The sequence below is a fragment of the Xenopus laevis genome, chromosome 2S (assembly GCF_017654675.1).
Source record: "Xenopus laevis strain J_2021 chromosome 2S, Xenopus_laevis_v10.1, whole genome shotgun sequence".
NCBI lineage: Eukaryota > Metazoa > Chordata > Amphibia > Anura > Pipidae > Xenopus > Xenopus laevis.
Window position 1 is genome coordinate 141676511 of NC_054374.1, and position 18375 is coordinate 141694885.

General features: G+C 37.4%; 1 protein-coding gene across 3 annotated transcripts in view; it reads right to left on the reverse strand.

Moving 5' to 3' along the window:
• Positions 1 to 1524: 1524 nt before the first annotated feature.
• Positions 1525 to 18375, reverse strand: part of ints6.S (integrator complex subunit 6 S homeolog) — a 39780-nt gene continuing 22929 nt past the window's right edge. For all 3 annotated transcript variants that reach the window (XM_041583210.1, NM_001095074.1, XM_041583209.1), the window contains 12 exon segments: positions 16637 to 16791; positions 14574 to 14726; positions 13467 to 13599; positions 13108 to 13202; positions 12483 to 12593; positions 12122 to 12337; positions 11912 to 12038; positions 10812 to 10954; positions 9080 to 9314; positions 6288 to 6644; positions 6114 to 6207; positions 1525 to 2185 (listed from right to left, as the gene is read on the reverse strand). In XM_041583210.1, coding sequence (XP_041439144.1) covers positions 2092 to 2185; positions 6114 to 6207; positions 6288 to 6644; positions 9080 to 9314; positions 10812 to 10954; positions 11912 to 12038; positions 12122 to 12337; positions 12483 to 12593; positions 13108 to 13202; positions 13467 to 13599; positions 14574 to 14726; positions 16637 to 16791 — 1913 coding nt within the window. In that variant the 3' untranslated portion in view covers positions 1525 to 2091.

Genomic DNA, 18375 nt, shown 5'->3' on the forward strand with positions numbered 1-18375 from the left:
TCTACTCTAATCTACTTTGCATTCTAAGGGGTCGTTGGTTTGTGGTTTTTTTAGGCTTAGTCAGCTCTTTTAAGTTTAGGGTTAGTTTATTATATTAATTCACGACCAAGGTTACTCTGCCTGCCTCCATCTTTGTGATGGCTTAGGGATATAAAAAACAATAGGCAGCAGCTTTTGGGACAACTCCACCATTCTCCAATTTTCCATTTTCTTTCCTTTTTCTGAACCGGAGTAAGTGGCCTTTTTTAACTAATTCAGTATTTTTTAATTCTGGAATCCAGATCAATCATGTCTTACCACAGTTTTTAATTTTTTTGGAGGAATCTTATTTATTCTATCTCCGCACTAAAACTTTATATCTATCAATTCTAATTAATTTATTGGTCACTCAATGTATTTAATGTAATGGTGTTTTACTCTAATTAACTCTAACTTATGGAATGAATTGGGAATTGTAATTAATTTATAAATTATGCACTTTAGAATTCATATCACCTTATTAATTTATGAAATACAATTGATTGGATTTTTAATTAATTGAATTTTTTTGGTTATAAATTATCTATTCTAAGCAATTAATCTGAGTAGTACCGTCTTTAAGGTAGGACTCCACGAGCGATTTTGTCGCGATCCAACACTGCGACAATTCTATCTCTTGCCTTATTTTTGTTGCATGCGACAATTTGCATGCGTTTTGTCGCAGTGCGTCGGATCGTGACAAAATCGCTCGTGGAGTCCTACCCTTATTGGGTTGTTGGACCCCAAGCACTTACACTTTATATACTTGATTGAAGGTTTAGTTGGCAATAAGTGGAGATTGTTGATTCCTCAAATATAGGTTATTATAGACTGATTATAATTTGGAAATTCTATTATTAAAGGTCAAACGGGGTAATTTCTTTACCTTCTTACCGATTTTTATAGCTGAGATTTTTAAGTGAGTTTACAACTGCTATGAACGCTTTAATAAAAAAAATAAAAAAAAATTGGATTTCATATTTAATTTGAAAAGGACTTTTATTATACAGATTTGTGCGTCTGGGTGACAGGTCCACTTAAAAAAAACTCGATTCGAGTTTTTTTCAGAAAAAAACTCAAATGTCAGGAAGGCTGCAAACAACTTCAAATTGATCCCTGGATAAATCCCATTGACTTAAACAGCAATTCGGCAGGTTTCAGGTGGTGAATAGTCAAGTTCTTAAATGGCCAGAGTATGATCAATCTCGAAAATCGATTTAAAATTTTGTTAAAAAAAAAAAAAAAAAAACTCAACTCGAATTTGAATAACTCCCTAATCAAATTGGACAGTTTTGACCATAAGAAAATTCGAATTTTCAATTCGACCCTTGAAAAAGCTGCCCCCTAGTGTGACATTTATCTATTTATTTGCATTAATATGCCCCAACCATACAGACTTCAGGTTTGACACCAAACAGCTGTTGCTGTGCTTTTATGGCACTAAATGGCTATTGATAGCAAATCGCCTTTCTAAAAATAAAATAAAAATAAAAATAGAAAAAGTGGTTTGACAAACAATAAAATAGAGCTTTTTTTATTGATGGAATAACAAAAGTGCCTCTGTTTAAATAGCTTTCAAAATACGCCTGTACAACTTACAATAGTATATTCAAAATAACTATGTACAAAATATTACCTTGTTAAACATATGTGCTTCCTTATAGTTAATTAGAAATGTAGGACTGCATGTAAAGGTCCATGGCCGCAGTGTAATCACAGCTGTAGACGTCCAGTCCTATAAAATGCTTTGTCTCAGAAGCAATCGTTCAGTGAGCCCTTAAAGGTTTTGGCAAACTTTCTCTAAAGTCAGTGATTAATGTGAATGGTCGCAAAGAAGGTACACTGTAGAACCTGAGTATCAACCGAGTTGACCAAAGACCATCCGATAAAAGCCTCATTATTTCATTGCATGTTTAAAAAATAAAAAAAAAAAGACAAAAAAATTCCATATATTATATGCAAATAGATATACAATCACCCCATAGACCTGGTGGATTAGATTCTCCAATCACACAGCTGCATGAGGAAAGTGTTCCATATTTTACCTCCCAGTAGAGGGGCAAGTAGATTTACTTAACAGCTACTTAAGTGGTTGACTTGATTGGTCCTTCGGTGAATTTCTTCCAAGAATCCTTCCAATTGCTCTATTAACATTCTTTTCTTAAACCTGCACACAAAAATTTTATAAACGTTATTTATGCTCGGATAGGCAAAAAAACTCAATCTGGGACATTTCTACTCCCCATCTTTATTAAGGGTATGGTATTTCTGTAGTCTCTTATACTATTTAGATGAATGGCAAATTACACTGGGAAAAAAAACCAAAAAACCTTTTCATTAACTTTAGTTTTTAGTGTAAAAAAAAATGCAGCAGAAAATGTAGAAACCAACCAATTTTCCACCGATAATTGTAAAATCAATAACTCTTACTTTGCAGCCTTTGATTTATGAGAATTTAATATACAAACATGGAGCTCAAAATATGCAAGAGCCAAATGGATAAACAACTTAATATGCAAGAGATATTTCTTAAAATCTTCTATGAGGAAAAAAAAATAATATGGCAGCAGCTTGTATGAAAAAGATGCAGCCATTGGCCTTTAAGGGGTGGTTCACGTTCCAGTTAACTTTAAAGGGATAAAACATATATTGCTTACAATGCAACTCGGTAAAAAATGTCAGTCTCTTAGGTATTCCTTGCCGGTCCCTTCACAGTCCCTCAGCTGTAAATGAAAGTCCAGAGCAAATATATATGTATCCCCTAGGGGATATATATAAGGAGATCAGCGCCTGTGGCAACAGAAATTAGAAACAAGCATAGCGTAATACGTTCAATTAAAGGGAATATCACCCTGTGCGTGTACAAAAAAGATTTCTCAGAGGTGTGCTCCCCTTTTTTTTGGGTAGCTATTGGTACGAAAAAGAGAAAGAAAAAATGGATCCCAGTGAATATAAAAACAAGAGGAGGCAGGAGAGGGAAGCAGGTACGTTTGGGGTACGCTTTGGACCCAGGAGAGGCACCACAGGGGAGTCCAAAAGAATCGGCAGGACTGCCCCAAGGGAGCACACTCAAACTTTGTGGGACTGAATGCGTATTACCCAAGAGGGTAAATGTGAGTGTATTTTTTACTTGTTTTTAATTATGTTTTAATAAAAGCGGTATTACACTATCCTCGGTTCCTATTTCTAATCCGGAGTCTGGCAGGAGCGGCGAATTGGAGGAGGGATCGGAAAGAATTCTTTTGATATGCACAACGCCACAGTAGTGGTTTGTAAGTAGGCATTTTATACATAGTGTGGAGGCGTTTCACTATCGGATTGTACCTTTTTTATATAAGGAAGATTACCTCTTGTTTTTATATTCACTGGGATCCATTTTTTCTCTCTTTTTCGTACCAATAGCTGCCCAAAAAAAAAGGGGAGCACACCTCTGAGAAATCTTTTTTGTACACGCACAGGGTGATATTCCCTTTAATTGAACGTATTACGCTATGCTTGTTTCTAATTTCTGTTGCCACAGGCGCTGATCTCCTTATATATATCCCCTAGGGGATACATATATATTTGCTCTGAACTTTAAAGGGATACGGTCATGGGAACAATTTTTTTTTTCAAAATGAATCCGTTAATAGTACTGCTCCAGCAGAATTCTGCACTGAAATCCATTTCTCAAAAGAGCAAACAGATTTTTTTATATTCAGTTTTGAAATCTGACATGGGGCTAGACATAGTCAATTTCCCAGCTGCCCCCAGTCATGTGACTTGTGCTCTGATAAACTTCAATCACTCTTTACTGCAAGTTGGAGTGATATCACCCACTCCTCCCCCCCCAGCAGCCAAACAAAAGAACAATGGGAAGGTAACCAGATAACAGCTCCCTAACACAAGATAACAGCTGCCTGGAAGATCTAAGAACAACACTCAATAGTAAAAACCCATGTCTCACCGAGACACATTCAGTTACATTGAGAAGGAAAAACAGCAGCCTGCCAGAAAGCATTTCTCTCCTTAAGTGCAGGCACAAGTCACATGACCAGGGGCAGCTGGGAAATTGACAAAATGTCTAGCCCCATGTCAGATTTCAAAATTGAATATAAAAAAATCTGTTTGCTCTTTTGAGAAATGGATTTCAGTGCATAATTCTGCTGGAGTACCACTATTAACTGATGTGTTTTGAAAAAAAAAAAACATGTTTTCCGATGACAGAATCCCTTTAAGTATGTTATAGAATGACCAATTTTCAGCAACTTTTCAATTGGCCTTCATTTTTTCTTTTTCTTTTTTATAGTTTTTGAATTATTTTCCTTCTTTTAAATCTTTCCAGCTTTCAAACGGGGGTCAAAAAACAAATGCGTCCTAACTTATTCATACTAACCCTAGAAACACTCCTAATTGCCATACGTAACAATCCAGGCATCTGAGGAATGCATATTGGAGGCAGACACCACAAGACGGCTGCCTATGCAGACGACTTATTGTTCCTCATAATGAGCCCAATCATCTCATTGCCAAATCTGAACACTACTTTGACTCAATTTGGAAAAATAAGTAACTTTAAAATAAACTATAATAAATCACACGCCCTCAACATTTCATTACCGGCCCAGACGATTCAAGGCCTATCCCAACACTTCCCGTATAAATGGGCTTCAAACTCTATTACGTACCTGGGCCTCATTATGACTAAGGACTAGAACACATGGGGAAAACTAAATTGTTCTCGAAGCAGAGTAAAATAGAGACATATTACATTCTCATGGTTTGGACGCATAAATGTAGTGAAGATGAACATATTGCCCTGGCTATTATACCGTTATCAGGCCCTCCCGAACAAATATCCAAATAACTGGATCAACAAATTCCAGACAACTGTAACTAAATTCATTTGGCTTAACAAACACCCCAGGTTGAACAAACGCATAGCGCTACCAGACATCCATAGATATTTAGGCAACCATATTGAATAGAATATTGCATTAGTCACATCACCTGGACAATAAACTATGGATTGAAATTGAGCAAAAAGAGACCTCAACTCACCTCCTACCACTTCCATGGATTGGCAAACGTCAACAGAGGCTCCCGACTAAGACACCCCTTACTACATAACACACTGTAGGTATAGGATGATCTCCAACGAACTACAAACATAACTAGCTTTCCATCAACCCTACTACCAATCACAAACAACCCTGAGTTCCCGACGTCCTTAAACAAGAACCATTATAAACCATGGCTTATAGACGAACAACTACAGATGATGCACTTACTGGACAAAGGCACTATAGTCACTAAAGAAAAATTAGAGCAACAACTCGCCCTACTTATGCATTTAAAATACAATCAGCTTAAACACTTCAATATCAGCTTAAACACGTCTACAAAAATCTAAGAAACGGATTGCACACTCAATTTACAAAAAATACAAAATATTTACTACATCAAAAAAAAGGGGATTACAAAAATGATTGGTGAGGCCAAGGCCTTTTTCTTTTTGATTTATTATTTGTGCCCCTGAGGAAGACCATTATGGTCGAAACGCGTTGGGCTCACCAATCATTTTTGTGAACCTTTTTTTTGGTGTAATAAATATTTTCTATTTTTTGTAAATTGAGTGTGCAATCCGTTTCTTAGATTTTTGTATGTGCTTTGGAGACCCACATGGGGAGCCTCCTATGGAGTAGCACCTCGTAATTAACTGTATGGGTGTGCGCTTTCTTACTTGATAACACTTCTACAAGACACAAGGAGGAGACCACTTCTTTGGCAGGAAAAACTACCTTTGAATAACTTTGTAGCAGCATTAAACTACCTAAAATAGGAAAATAACCGAAGGCACCCAACATTTTCCTGGACAGAAATATTTTTATTGTCACTTCTTTAAAAATGCAGATGATGGCTTCTCCTTACGAAGTAGCTTCCACTGAAAAACATCAGTTTGTATTTCTGGCAGTCACCGGTGTAGAGCAATCAGAGGCTCTTTCTACTGGCTGTCAATGGATATCCAGCTACAGAGATCCTCTGCATTTTGAAAGAAGCAGGAAAGTTACAAAATGTGTAGCACACCAAAGCACTAAAGACTTGGCACTATTTACCTGGTTGCCTCTTTGATGACATGCTGCAGAAAAAGAAGGCGTGTTTGTAGATCACCTTGAACGTCTTTCAGCAAAGTGAAAATAATTCCATATTCTAAAAACAAAATATATTGTTATTGCATTTAGCAGATACAATTTTTTTTTCAATGGAAGGACAGACAATAGAATACTTACTTCTCCCTGGCTTTCGGATTTCTTTTAGGATTTGTGCTTTGAGCTCTATGTTGGCCTCTTCATAGCTGCGGCATTGATGTAACCTCCTTTTTCTGTGCACAAATGCTGTGTTGTTGTTTAGTAAGCAGCTTTCAGTATCGCCACTCTCTCTTGTTTTGTCAAGTAACACATCACTAGTGTCATTTGGGCTAAAGTTAGAGTCCCCCCCTGCTGCATAGCTTTCACTTGCTTCTAAAGCAGCATTGGGTAATGTTCCAAATGACTCTGATTTAGTAATCAATAGGTCATCACAAAGATGGTCCGCAACATGATTTTCTGTAGCTTCATTTATTGCAACATTGTTGCTCATATCAGTATCTGAAATAAAGAAAGAATTTAATCAACATATATTTCTGACACACACCACAAACGAGTGTTATAAACTGCCATGGTCAGTGTAAATCAAAATATCTACATGAGCTGGAACCACAGGGTATAAATTGGCTATGGATCTATACAATTAAAAATTTAAACCAGTTACAGCAAAAAACCTACCCAAAATCCACGTTGTTATGGGGGTGATTTATCAAGGTTCAAATTTGAATTTGAATTTTTTTTGAACAAAAACTCACAAATTCTAATTATATTTTTAAAAACGCAAATGCGGTGTTTTATTAAGAGGTTTCGTACAAGTTAATGGGAGTTGTGCTAGGAGTTTAAGTCTGTAAACTTTGAGTTTTTAAAGCCTATAAACTCAAAAAATTTTGTTTTTTTTGTATAGAATCAAGTTTTTTACGTTCTGATTTTTTCATAAATAAGCAGATTCCAGTTTTTTTTTTTAAATTGTGATGTTATTATAAGTAGAAAAAACCTCAAAAATTAGATTTTTGATAAATAAGCCCATTAAAGTTGGAAAAGCATAAAGCCATTGGAGAAACGCTAATCTGCTGCTTTACACCCCTCGGTGTGCACTGCCGTACACAAGATCTGACCATCAGAGTGGATTTCGGCACAAATAAATGTTTCCTTTTTTCTACCACCAAATCTGTTTTCTGTATATGTTACCAGGCAGATCCTCTGCTGTCAGTGAACACGGAAAAGGAAACCAACATATGAATTTTCTCCACTATTATTCAGAATTCATATGGTATTAAAACACACACAAAGGAATGCTTCAATAAGCAGATCAAATGCTTTTGCAAATCAAGCAGCCACAATCAATGTTACAAGCTGCCCTGCAGGACTGCTTCCTTGCCTTAATCCAGATTTAAAGGGATTCTGTCATGATTTTTATGGTATAGATTTTAGTTCTAAATTACACATTTTTTTTACATTACAAATTGTTTACATGTTTACATAACAAATAATTCACTCTACCATATAAAATTTCATTCCTGAACCAGCAAGTTTATTTTTTTTTATTTATAATATGATCTGTAGGAAGCCATCTCAGGTCATTTTGCCTGGTCATGTGCTTTCAAGTAAGAGCCAGCACTTCAGGATGGAACTGCTTTCTTGCAGGCTGTTTTTCTCCTACTCAATGTAACTGAATGTTTCGCAGTGGGACCTGGATTTTACAGGTTCTTAGATCTACCAGGCATCTGTTATCTTGTGTTAGGGAGCTGTTATGGGATTACGTTCAGATTGTTTTATTGTTGGGCTCTGGGGGGGGGGGGCTATATCACTAATTTAAAGAGTGACTGAAGTTTATCAGAGCACAAGTCACATGACTGGGGCAGCTGGGAAACTAACAATATGTCTAGCCCCATGTCAGAATTGAAAATTAAATATAAATTAATCTGAGTACAGTATTTCAGTAAAGAATTCTGCTGGAGCAGCACTATTGTTTCCCCATGACAGTATCTCTTTAAAGGAGAAGGAAAGGTTAAATTTAAGTCTGGTGCACTCATAACTTACAAAGCATAGTTAATGCTTTCTCCCTGGTGTCTAGAAGAAGGAACAGCGCTCTGCAGAGAATGTAGCGTTGAACTAGGGTGATGTCACTAATTTTCAAGGCAGCTTCCTCCCTGCTGCCCGAGGCAGCCTTGAGGCGCGTTGGGCTCAATTGCAGTTTAATGCGCATGTCTCAGAGCAGCCTTTCTCCCATGTAAAATGACACGCAACAAAATTTACCTATGCGCGCGTCATCATTGACCTCTGTAACCATGCCTCCCAGCCAATCGTATTGCAAGCTAAGGAGACGCACGATTGTATATTTTTTAATTATACTGTGAACAGCTAACAGGCAGCTTCAAGCGCTTGCGATTCACTGCGGGGGGACAAAACATTTTTTAAAAGCAGGCTAATGTGAAATATGTAGCCCGAGTATTAAACATTGGTGGACAGTGGAAAATACTTACTGTGTACGCGCTAACAAGTTATTGCGCACTCTTGCTCGTGCTGCTTTTGCGAATGAGCGATTTGTCACATATGATGCGGTCGGAGGAAGGTTTTTTGTCGCATGCGCATTACTGATGTAGAGGCGAAGGAAGTCTCACATCCTTTAGAAAAATGGCTGCGCGTTCTAGACAAGCAGAGCAGAAGATCAAACTTCATTTTCTGCTTTTCTATGCACAATGGAGGGAAGAAAATATACAGATTAAGGACATCAATGTGAGTCCTATAGAGGGAGGTAGTGCATGAAATTTGCCTTTCCTTCTCCTCTGAGTTGAGATGCTGCTGTGCTTAAAGTCCTCTGTGAATGAAAAGCTGCTGTGTACGTCTGATGCAGATATAAAAATACAGACTACCAAATTAAACATCAATTCCAATTAGCCAAATAGAAATACATTTACCAAAGTGATCAGTCTTACTTTTATGTACAGCCACAGGTTTGGGCAGATCACATAACACCTGGTTAACTGAAACGGGAGAATCTTTCCCACTGATGTGGTTGTTTATCACTGATGGAGATTGCGGTCTGCTGTGCAACAATGGGGACATACACCGTCTCCTCTTTGGGACTCCTTGCATATTTGGTTCTCCAGTGCGCTTGAGTTTGTTCTGGTTCCCTGACACAAACTCATCAGCTTCATCAATCATCATCCCCTAAAAAGATGTAAGGCACTTATTTACTGAAGTTCTAAGACAATTTCAATCTTTTAAGTAAGGATTCACTTTTTCCTACAGTACTTGCTTGTTTATAGTTTTGCAACATTAGCGGATACATTTCTCAGCAGCATCTGTGGAATATTAGCAACTATTTTAACAATTCTAACAGCCACCATTAATGAAACTCAGAGATTCTGCTCAGCAGGGACAAAGATAACAAATGTATCAACTTAATATATTAATTTAGAACAGTTGGTGACCCCCCCCCAGGCTGCTTCAGAATGATAGGTAAAAATTGAACCTTAAAGGGGCAGATTGATTAAGGTTGGAATGGTAAATTAAAAAACTTTTTTGGTCAAAACTCACAAATTCTACCTGGGAAACAGTTCTAATTTCAATATTCGGCACCTAAACCCTGCTGAGTTTATGTACAAGTCAATGGCAGAGGTCCGTTGAACCATTTGAAGATGTTAATTGCCTTTCTGACAATCAAGTATTTTTTCGGAGGAAAACTCTTGTTTGTTCATATTCAATCGAATATTAGAACATTAGAGTATTTTCATAAATAACCTCCCATTCGAGTTGTGAGTACATTTAAATTTATTTAGAGTTAAAAAAATTCGACCTTTGATAAATCTGCCTCTAAGCCCTAAGCGTCAATATTACAAAAATGGTCACAAATGGTATACAGAAAGTAATTGAAAAGTGTATATTTTTTATTAACAATCTGAAAACTGAAAAAAAGAGTTGGAATGTGAACAAAAACACTGTATCCGAAAGGATGTGAGGATGAAACGAATGTAAAAAGTAGAAAAATGTATTATTATTTGATTATTGGAATGTGAACAACCCATTAAAAAATGGTTACCTGGTTACTGACCCAAACAGCTAGAGTGCATATTATATTTCAGGATGGAGAAAAGAAGAAAAAGAATACCGTATATACTCGAGTATAAGCCAAGTTTTTCAGCCCCCAAAATATGCTGAAAAACTCTACCTTGGCTTATACTCGGGTCAAGCACAAAAACGGTCGCCTCCGTCTAATAATTGTAGCCGGCATCTAAGAATAGTCGCCGGCACCTAAGAATAGTCGCCAGTGTCCAAGAATAATCTCCAAGAATATTCGCCGGCGTCCAAGAATGGTCGCTGGCATCCAAAAACGAGACGCCGGCACCTCCAATGGGAGCAGAAAACCTCAATTTTTTGATTGAAACTTACCAGAAGCTGCTGCATTTCTCACCCTCGGCTTATACTCGAGTCAATAAGCTTTCCCAGTTTTTGGAGGTAAAATTAGGTACCTCGGCTTATACTCGAGTATATACGGTAAACACTTTATGGAGACAGTTGTAAAGTTACTTGGACTTATTCTGTTTTATGGGATGCAGACCTTTTGTTTCTATTAGATATCTTAGAAAAGAAAATAATTATATTTGATAAACATGTTTCATTGCCTGCAAAGACTCTACCAACAATCCAGCTTCTTGGATCAAATACCTTTTTGTCCAATTTAAATGGATTTCCAAAAGTGTGAAGTCTCCGTGGTTGGTCATAATCAAGCTCTCGTAAGGGTGATGGAATGTGCTTTAAGTATTCTTGGTAATTTCCCATCTGGACGATAGGAATGCTGTGTGCCTGATCTGTGGGGATAGAAAAAGCTGCATTATTTCAGACAAATTACATTTGTACTATAACCAATGCATCTGTAACAACTTAGGTCTCATCTGTGTTAAATGCCTCTTCTTACAGTGCTACCAATTTACATAAACTAGACAGATATATGATAAAAAAGGAGCCCATCGAAACTTAAGTATCAACATAGGAAGCAATGCACTGCAGGAAGACAATACAATCACATCCTCAAGTTCTCAACGTTTAAAAATGGCTTTTCTCCACCATGTGCTTTGACGAATGCTAAAAAGTGTCTGCATTAAATTTTAAACATCATTTAAAAGATGAACTAAACCCTAGAAACTGATATGGCAAAAAATGCCATATTTTATATACTGAACTTATTGCACCAGCCTAAAGTTTCAGCTTTTCAATAGCAGCAATGATCCAGGACTTCAAACTTGTCACAGGGGGTCACCATCTTGGAAAATGTCTGACACGCACATGCTCAGTGGGCTCTCAGCAGCTGTTGAGAAGCTAAGCTTAGAGGTTGCTGCAAATTATCAAGCAGAGAACTGATGCTACAAGACTGATTATTAAATTCTGATGCTAATTGCACTGGTGTCTGTGCTGCCATATAGTAAATGTGTATTGATTACTAATCATCCTTATATTGTGACATTTCTATTCTATGTTTACTGTATATTGTGAGTGGATCCCTAATCTCAGTAAGTGACAGCACAGAGCAAGTGCAGTGAATCAGCAGAAAAGAAGATGTGGAGCTACTGGGGCATCTTTGGAGACACAGATGTTTACTGCTAAAGGGCTGTGGTTGCCTTGGGCTGGTACAGAAGCTTAAATCATAATGTACAACATGTCTAGCATATTTCTTTGGTTAAGCTTTTTAGTTCTCCTTTAAGGAGTTTTACACTCGAGGAGCTGGAAACCAAAACGGCCAAATGTGGCTAGCCACTGGAATACCGCACCTTCATCTTGCCCTTTAAGAAATTGCCGTGTTGACTTAAGGAGATTTGCCCTCATTCTTGTTAGATGATCCAGAAGATTTGTTCGCGGGATGTCATACGCATTTCTAAAAGTCTGCGGCTTTATGTCCTGTGGAGAAGAGAGAAAGTGAACACTTCTGGAAACATCAAACATAAGCTCAAGGGACACAACCGATCCAAGATTTAACATACTTTATTCAAAAGGGCTATCTGGAAGCCAGCAAACTCCTTCATATTAAGATCCATCGGTCTCTGCGGGACTTCTCCGGTTATTTCCTGAAGCAGTTGCTTGAAATCTTTCCTAAGGGCCAATGACAAGGCATTTGAACCACTCCGCACTTTAATGCTTGTTTCTTGTGGGTATTTCTTTCCTATTGAGCCGATCACTCTGTCTGATTCAACTTTTGCCTAGACAGTGAAAAAAAACATAATAGTGTTATAGCTTGCACTTTTGTGGCTAATCTATTGGCAATAAACTGCTTTGGTAGCTTTCCTTCTCCTTTAAGGAAATACACTTGGAAAAAAACGCATTGGCATGTTCCAAGAATCTTACCTGCTGACTAAGTTTTTTGAGGTAGGACACAACACTGTAACTCAGTCCATATTCCATACTGTCTGGCATGAGGTTTGGAGTGCCCATCATCCTTAGAGCTTTCTTTAGGGGCTGAAATCAGAACAAAAAGAAACAATTACTAAATAACTGAACACTTGTGCTTATGGCTTTGCAAAGTGTGTGTGATACAGGATGATCACAAATGACTAAAGCTGGCCATAGACACAAAGATCTGATCGTACGAATCAAGGATTCGTACGATTTTCCGACCGTGTGTGGAGAGTCTTGACATTTTTCGTTCGGCGGAGATCGGTCGTTTGGCCAATCGGCCAGGTCAAAAGATTTCTGACGGCTGCCGATAATATCTCCGCGTGTATTGTCGATCGTACATTTTCCAGTGGGAGACGGTCACCAAATTTTGTCGGACATAACTTTCATACGATTGCTGTCAGGGGCAGAACATCGACTGATCTCTTCTTTTACTACTTTATTTGATCTGAATGGTTAGTGGCAGGTCGGGAGATGGGTGAAGTCCAATCGTTCGAGGATTTGAACGATCGGATCTTTGCATCTATGGCCATCTTAAGTGTGCATTTCAGTCCACTTTGAGACCTTTATCACTTACCCCAATATAATAAGGTGGCATTGTTTTCAAATAATTTTCAAAGGGCTGTCTCCATTTTAAAGGTGGTTTATTTTTGTGCATTTTAAACAAGTCATCTGGAAAGCAACAAGAGATTCAACTTATTACAGTATAGAATTCCATACAGATGGATCATTTTAGTGTTTGCACATAACCTAACAATCATTTCAGTAAGAAAAAAAAAAAAAAAGGCAACTGTAGATAGTTATATGAATGTAGTAGAATGTACCAGTGCAGCTAAATGGCAGTGAAGGGTGCCTCTGTTCTTTCCTACTAATATATCAATAAAGCGTTTGACACATTTCACAGCCAGGGACCCAGACATACCCTTACATGCTTACCTAGCAGCGGGAGGAGAACAGGATAATTGTAAGGCAATACAAACAGGTTTACACAGTTGAGTGCTGTGCTAGCTTTCAGGTAGCCAAACGGATGTCCAAGTTCACAATACTTTGCACTGTTTGGCACAAACACCTTCAGAAATAAAACATGAAATTAACATTTCTCACTTGTGTTACTTACTGCATACATTTCTATAGATAAGAAAAACTATTTAGCTGATTAAATGGTATGTGAAATGCAATTGGTTAGAATGTGTTTGCTAAGCCATAGCCCTTAGAATAGCAAAGACAGTGGCATTCTAACATAATTTGAGATAATATATATATTTTTTTTTGTTGCTGTTGTCCAGCAACTCTTTCGCCTGCAATTTACAATTATCTGATTGTTAGGATTCAATTACCCTACAAATCAGGTATTGAAGAGACAATCACAGTCATTTATTTTTGGTTGCCCAGGTCAGAGACAATGACATTTTCAGATTCTGAAAAGAGGCAATCAAAAAAGCCTACCAGTTAGTACTCCATGCAAAGTATGTAATTGTAAATGTTTCTCATAATGAGTTCATCTAGAACAAACTAAAAGTGAATCTAAGGAGAACAATGGCCTTTCAGTTTGCATTGTGGGTAGTCAGCGAGACTTCTTGATTGTGGAAATGTGGTGACACAAACAAGGTTGAAAGTGAGCAGACCTGGAGAGATAGATATATATATATATATATATATATATATATAGAGATATATATATATATATATAGAGATATATATATATATATAGAGATATATATATATATAGAGATATATATATATAGAGATATATATATAGAGATATATATATAGAGATATATATATAGAGATATATATATAGAGATATATATATAGAGATATATATATATAGAGATATATATATAGATATATATATAGAGATATATATATAGAGATATATATATAGAGATATATATATAGAGATATATATATAGAGATATATATATAGAGATATATATATATAGATATATAGATATATATATAGATATATATATATATAGATATATAGATATATATATATATATATATATATATATATATATATACACACTACGTTGTACTTACTGGCCAGCAGGTATGTGGAGATTTTCTCTCTAAAATAAACTGTGTTAGTGGTGAAGGCTCCAATTCATATTTATCAAATGGTAGCTTGTCAATAACCAATGGCTCAGAGTCTGTACATGAGAACTTCACAACGGGATGAGAAGTGCGTGGTGGCTGTTAATGACAAGAGAGAATATGTATATGACTTTTTTAGAAAAGCCCCACTGCAGCAACAGTACATATCAATCACACAGCAGCCTATCTGGGGACACACTCAGTTCTCTCTTGTGAATACTGTGCTTGACAAAGGGCCTCATATTTGTGGCAAATAAATATTTTTTTGAGCAGATAAACTCTGCTGGAAGTGCCTATTCTTGTATATATACTATTTGAATACTGCATGTAGTATTGTGTCCTGCTGCACAATAAAGTGGGTCTAGTGATTTTATTTACAAGTAGGGTTGCCACCTGGCCGGTATTTTACCGGCCTGGCCAGTAAAAATAGTGCTTGATGCCAATGTTATTAATAGGAAAAAACGCCAAGAATAGAGGAAGGCCGGTATTTTTTTTTTTTTTTTAGAAAAGGTGGCAGCCCTATTTACAAGTAAGTTTTTACTCTTAAAGTGGTCATACACAGGCAGATAAAAGCTGCCAACAGACTCAGTTGGCAGCTTATTGGCCCATGTTATCTGGACAAGTGTTGGTCAGATGTCGATCGGGCAGGGGTAAATATCCCGTCGGATCACAGACTGCATCTGTTCGTTGATGCGGTCCAATGATCCGACCACCCGTTATGATCCGATCGTTGGGCCCTATGGCACATGTTCGGATCAGCCCAGTATTGCCCAGCACAAGGTGGGCATATCGGGGAGAGATCTGCTTGTTTGGCGAAATCTATGTGTATGGCCACCTTTATGCTTCATTGAATGTATCCGATTGCTTTTTAGTTTATTCATACCTTTGCAATTGCTTCAGTGAATGTTATTAAAAAATTAGTTGGAACAACAGGAAGCCAAAGATTAAATTCCATGCCATAAAGGAACATCAGTGTGTAAATAGTGAAGGTGCTGCCAGAATAACTTCATTGAGCGAGATATGACTAAGGCTTTGTCACAACCAGTCACAACTTGTCTGTGTGTAATGCACATTTCAGTACATGACCGGCAGCAGGCAAACATGCACTAACTGTTGAGGACTTCAGCTGAGGGCAGCAAAACCTAACCAATCCTGTCAATGTCAGCAAGATCAACGATGCTTGCTCCCTACAGGGCTAAATTAGCTTACTGCTGGGAAGCTTAAACAAGAATAACACAAAGCAGTTACACACATTAATACAGCTTTTTGATTCTACTGAGCTAAGAAACAGGGCTGCTACAACTAATGTCTGTAATGGCCAGGTTTTTAGACACACATTTGCGCTGCATCAGGAATAGTGCTTTTTTTAAACCAGAAGGAAAAGGGCCTGTAAGTACTTCTTGGGCCTTTTAATACTCCGCATTTTTATTTTCCAGTGATGTTCAACATGGCACCATTTACACTAAACAATTGTCACTCATACACATGAAGGTCCGATTTCCCAAGTGACATCAGTTAAATACAGTGGTTCCCAGAGTGTGGGGCTGGAAGCAGTGGCTGGGGAAGCTCAGCCTGAAGGCCAGTTAGGGTGAACAATTTGTAACAACTCTTCAACAGATTGCAACGTAAGGTGGATTGCTGTTGTACACACAAGCATAAATAGAAAGAATTAGTAATGATCCGGCCCACGGCATACTCCCTGTCCCCCACACAACTTTGGGACAATTATAACTACAACTTTACTGTGACTTTTCAACTAAAATATATCTCTACATCCATTCCCCTAGCCTAGACAGAGGGCCAGTGTATTGTCTTCATAGGACAAAGCAGGACTGTATTTGAGAAACTTTATGGGGGCCACTCTCATACATCGTTACCTAATGGCAATGGGTTAGTGGTGCAACAAAAGTAAAAATGATATTATCTATAACTCATATTAAGAAATCAGTGACAGCATCTTTATTTATCTGGATTAACACATGTAAAAAGTGTATAACCTGAATACTTACTAATGTTGGAGAATTCTGATCTGGCCAAAAGGATTCTGGAATAGGCCAGTGACCTATAGGGACGCCTGTTTTCGGATTAGGCCTCACATATATGAGTTTGTGACAACTGTGCCAAGGTTGGGATCCAACTGATCTGACTGGGTCTGTAAGTCCATCTGAAAGAAACAAATACATGTTTAAATATTTTAATCATAACATACCCGTTTGCCAAATGCTTGCTGGTCTTAAATGGAAGAAGTAGGCCTTAGCCTAGTTTCATGCTAATCCCAAGAATGGATAGCTGCAAGCATATTGCTGACCGAATTACCCTGGCATGTGACTACAGTAAGCAAGGCAAAGGCCAAACAATTAAAAGGAAGAAGTCCCAAAAAATAAAAGGTTTCCTACTGAAAGAAAATGTACATAGGAAACCTGCTAAATATTACATTTGTTTAAAAAATTCCATGGTTTTGAATTAAATATTGAATCAATATTGAAAGCAGTATATGCAAGTCCCTTTCTACCCTCCTAGCTTTGACTCTAAGAAACAATGTAGAAGTAGTTAGCGCTCCTCTAGCCAAAACACGTTTGCCACGCACAAGACTTCTATTTCATTGGTTCAAAAGTAAGAGGCACCAGGACAAAGACTAGTAAAAGCTTCTCCTTTAACAGTAGCATGATGCAGGCCATGCCATTCAAAGTTCTTTCTAAAGTTCTGTATTTTTTAGCTGATGGTGAACTGCCTAAATCCTGGTATGGACTTTAGGGATGCACCAAATCCAAGATTCAGTTTGGGATTCGGCCAGAATTCTGCCTTTTTCAACAGGATTCAGATTTGGCAGAATCCTTCTACCCGGCCAAACCGAATTGCCGGTCACCCCCTGTGGAAAGCAGATTTTGTTGTTAACAATGACAGGCTCTTTTGCTGGGTTCTGTGATTTTCAGCCAGCAGTGAATACATTCCATGTGCCATGAGTCTTATTGTAAGTGAATCTGGCTTCATTGCTAAGGAAAGGCTTCAAATGTTTGTTTTGCCTTTCTCTGGATCAACTAGCACTTAGGCAGGTTAAAATAGAGTTAAAAATGTTGCACTTGATGGACGCATGTCTTTTTTCAACCTAACTTACTATGTATATGTAACTATCACTCTGTACATTTATCAACAAGGGGATCTTTAAAATATGGCTTGTCTATACTAAACAGCCTAGTTGTAATCAGCAGGGGCATTTAAGTCCTGGCTGCAGTCACCCCCTTCCCATGTCTTGGCTCTATAGCAATTGCACTCTTTGCACTAGACGAGATAAATTGCTAGTTTAAAATTAAAAATTGAGCCAACCCAGCCTATGTTTGAACCAACAATAAACCCATCATGTTCCTAGGGCAGTTCTATTTCATTCATGAGCAAAATTTTTTTTTTTTTTTTTTATCCAACCCCATAACCTTGTGTTTATCTCTTTTGAACATGACTTTCCATTCAGCCAAGCAGTCCCCGAATTTCATTCAGATAGCAACGGAAACATTTTTTATTTTATTTTGCACAACTTTGTATCGTAAGCAAACTCAGAAACAGTACTTACAGTGCCAACTTCAAGGTCATACAAGACTACACTGAACAACTTATCCAGACAATGACAGAATTTCACAAGCCATATTTTAAAGATCCCCTTGTTTATAAAAAAAAAAACAAGGGGGCGTTTTAAGTGATTCACAGATGAAAAAAAAATAAAAAGATTTTAAGATCACAACGGCTCCTTAATCTC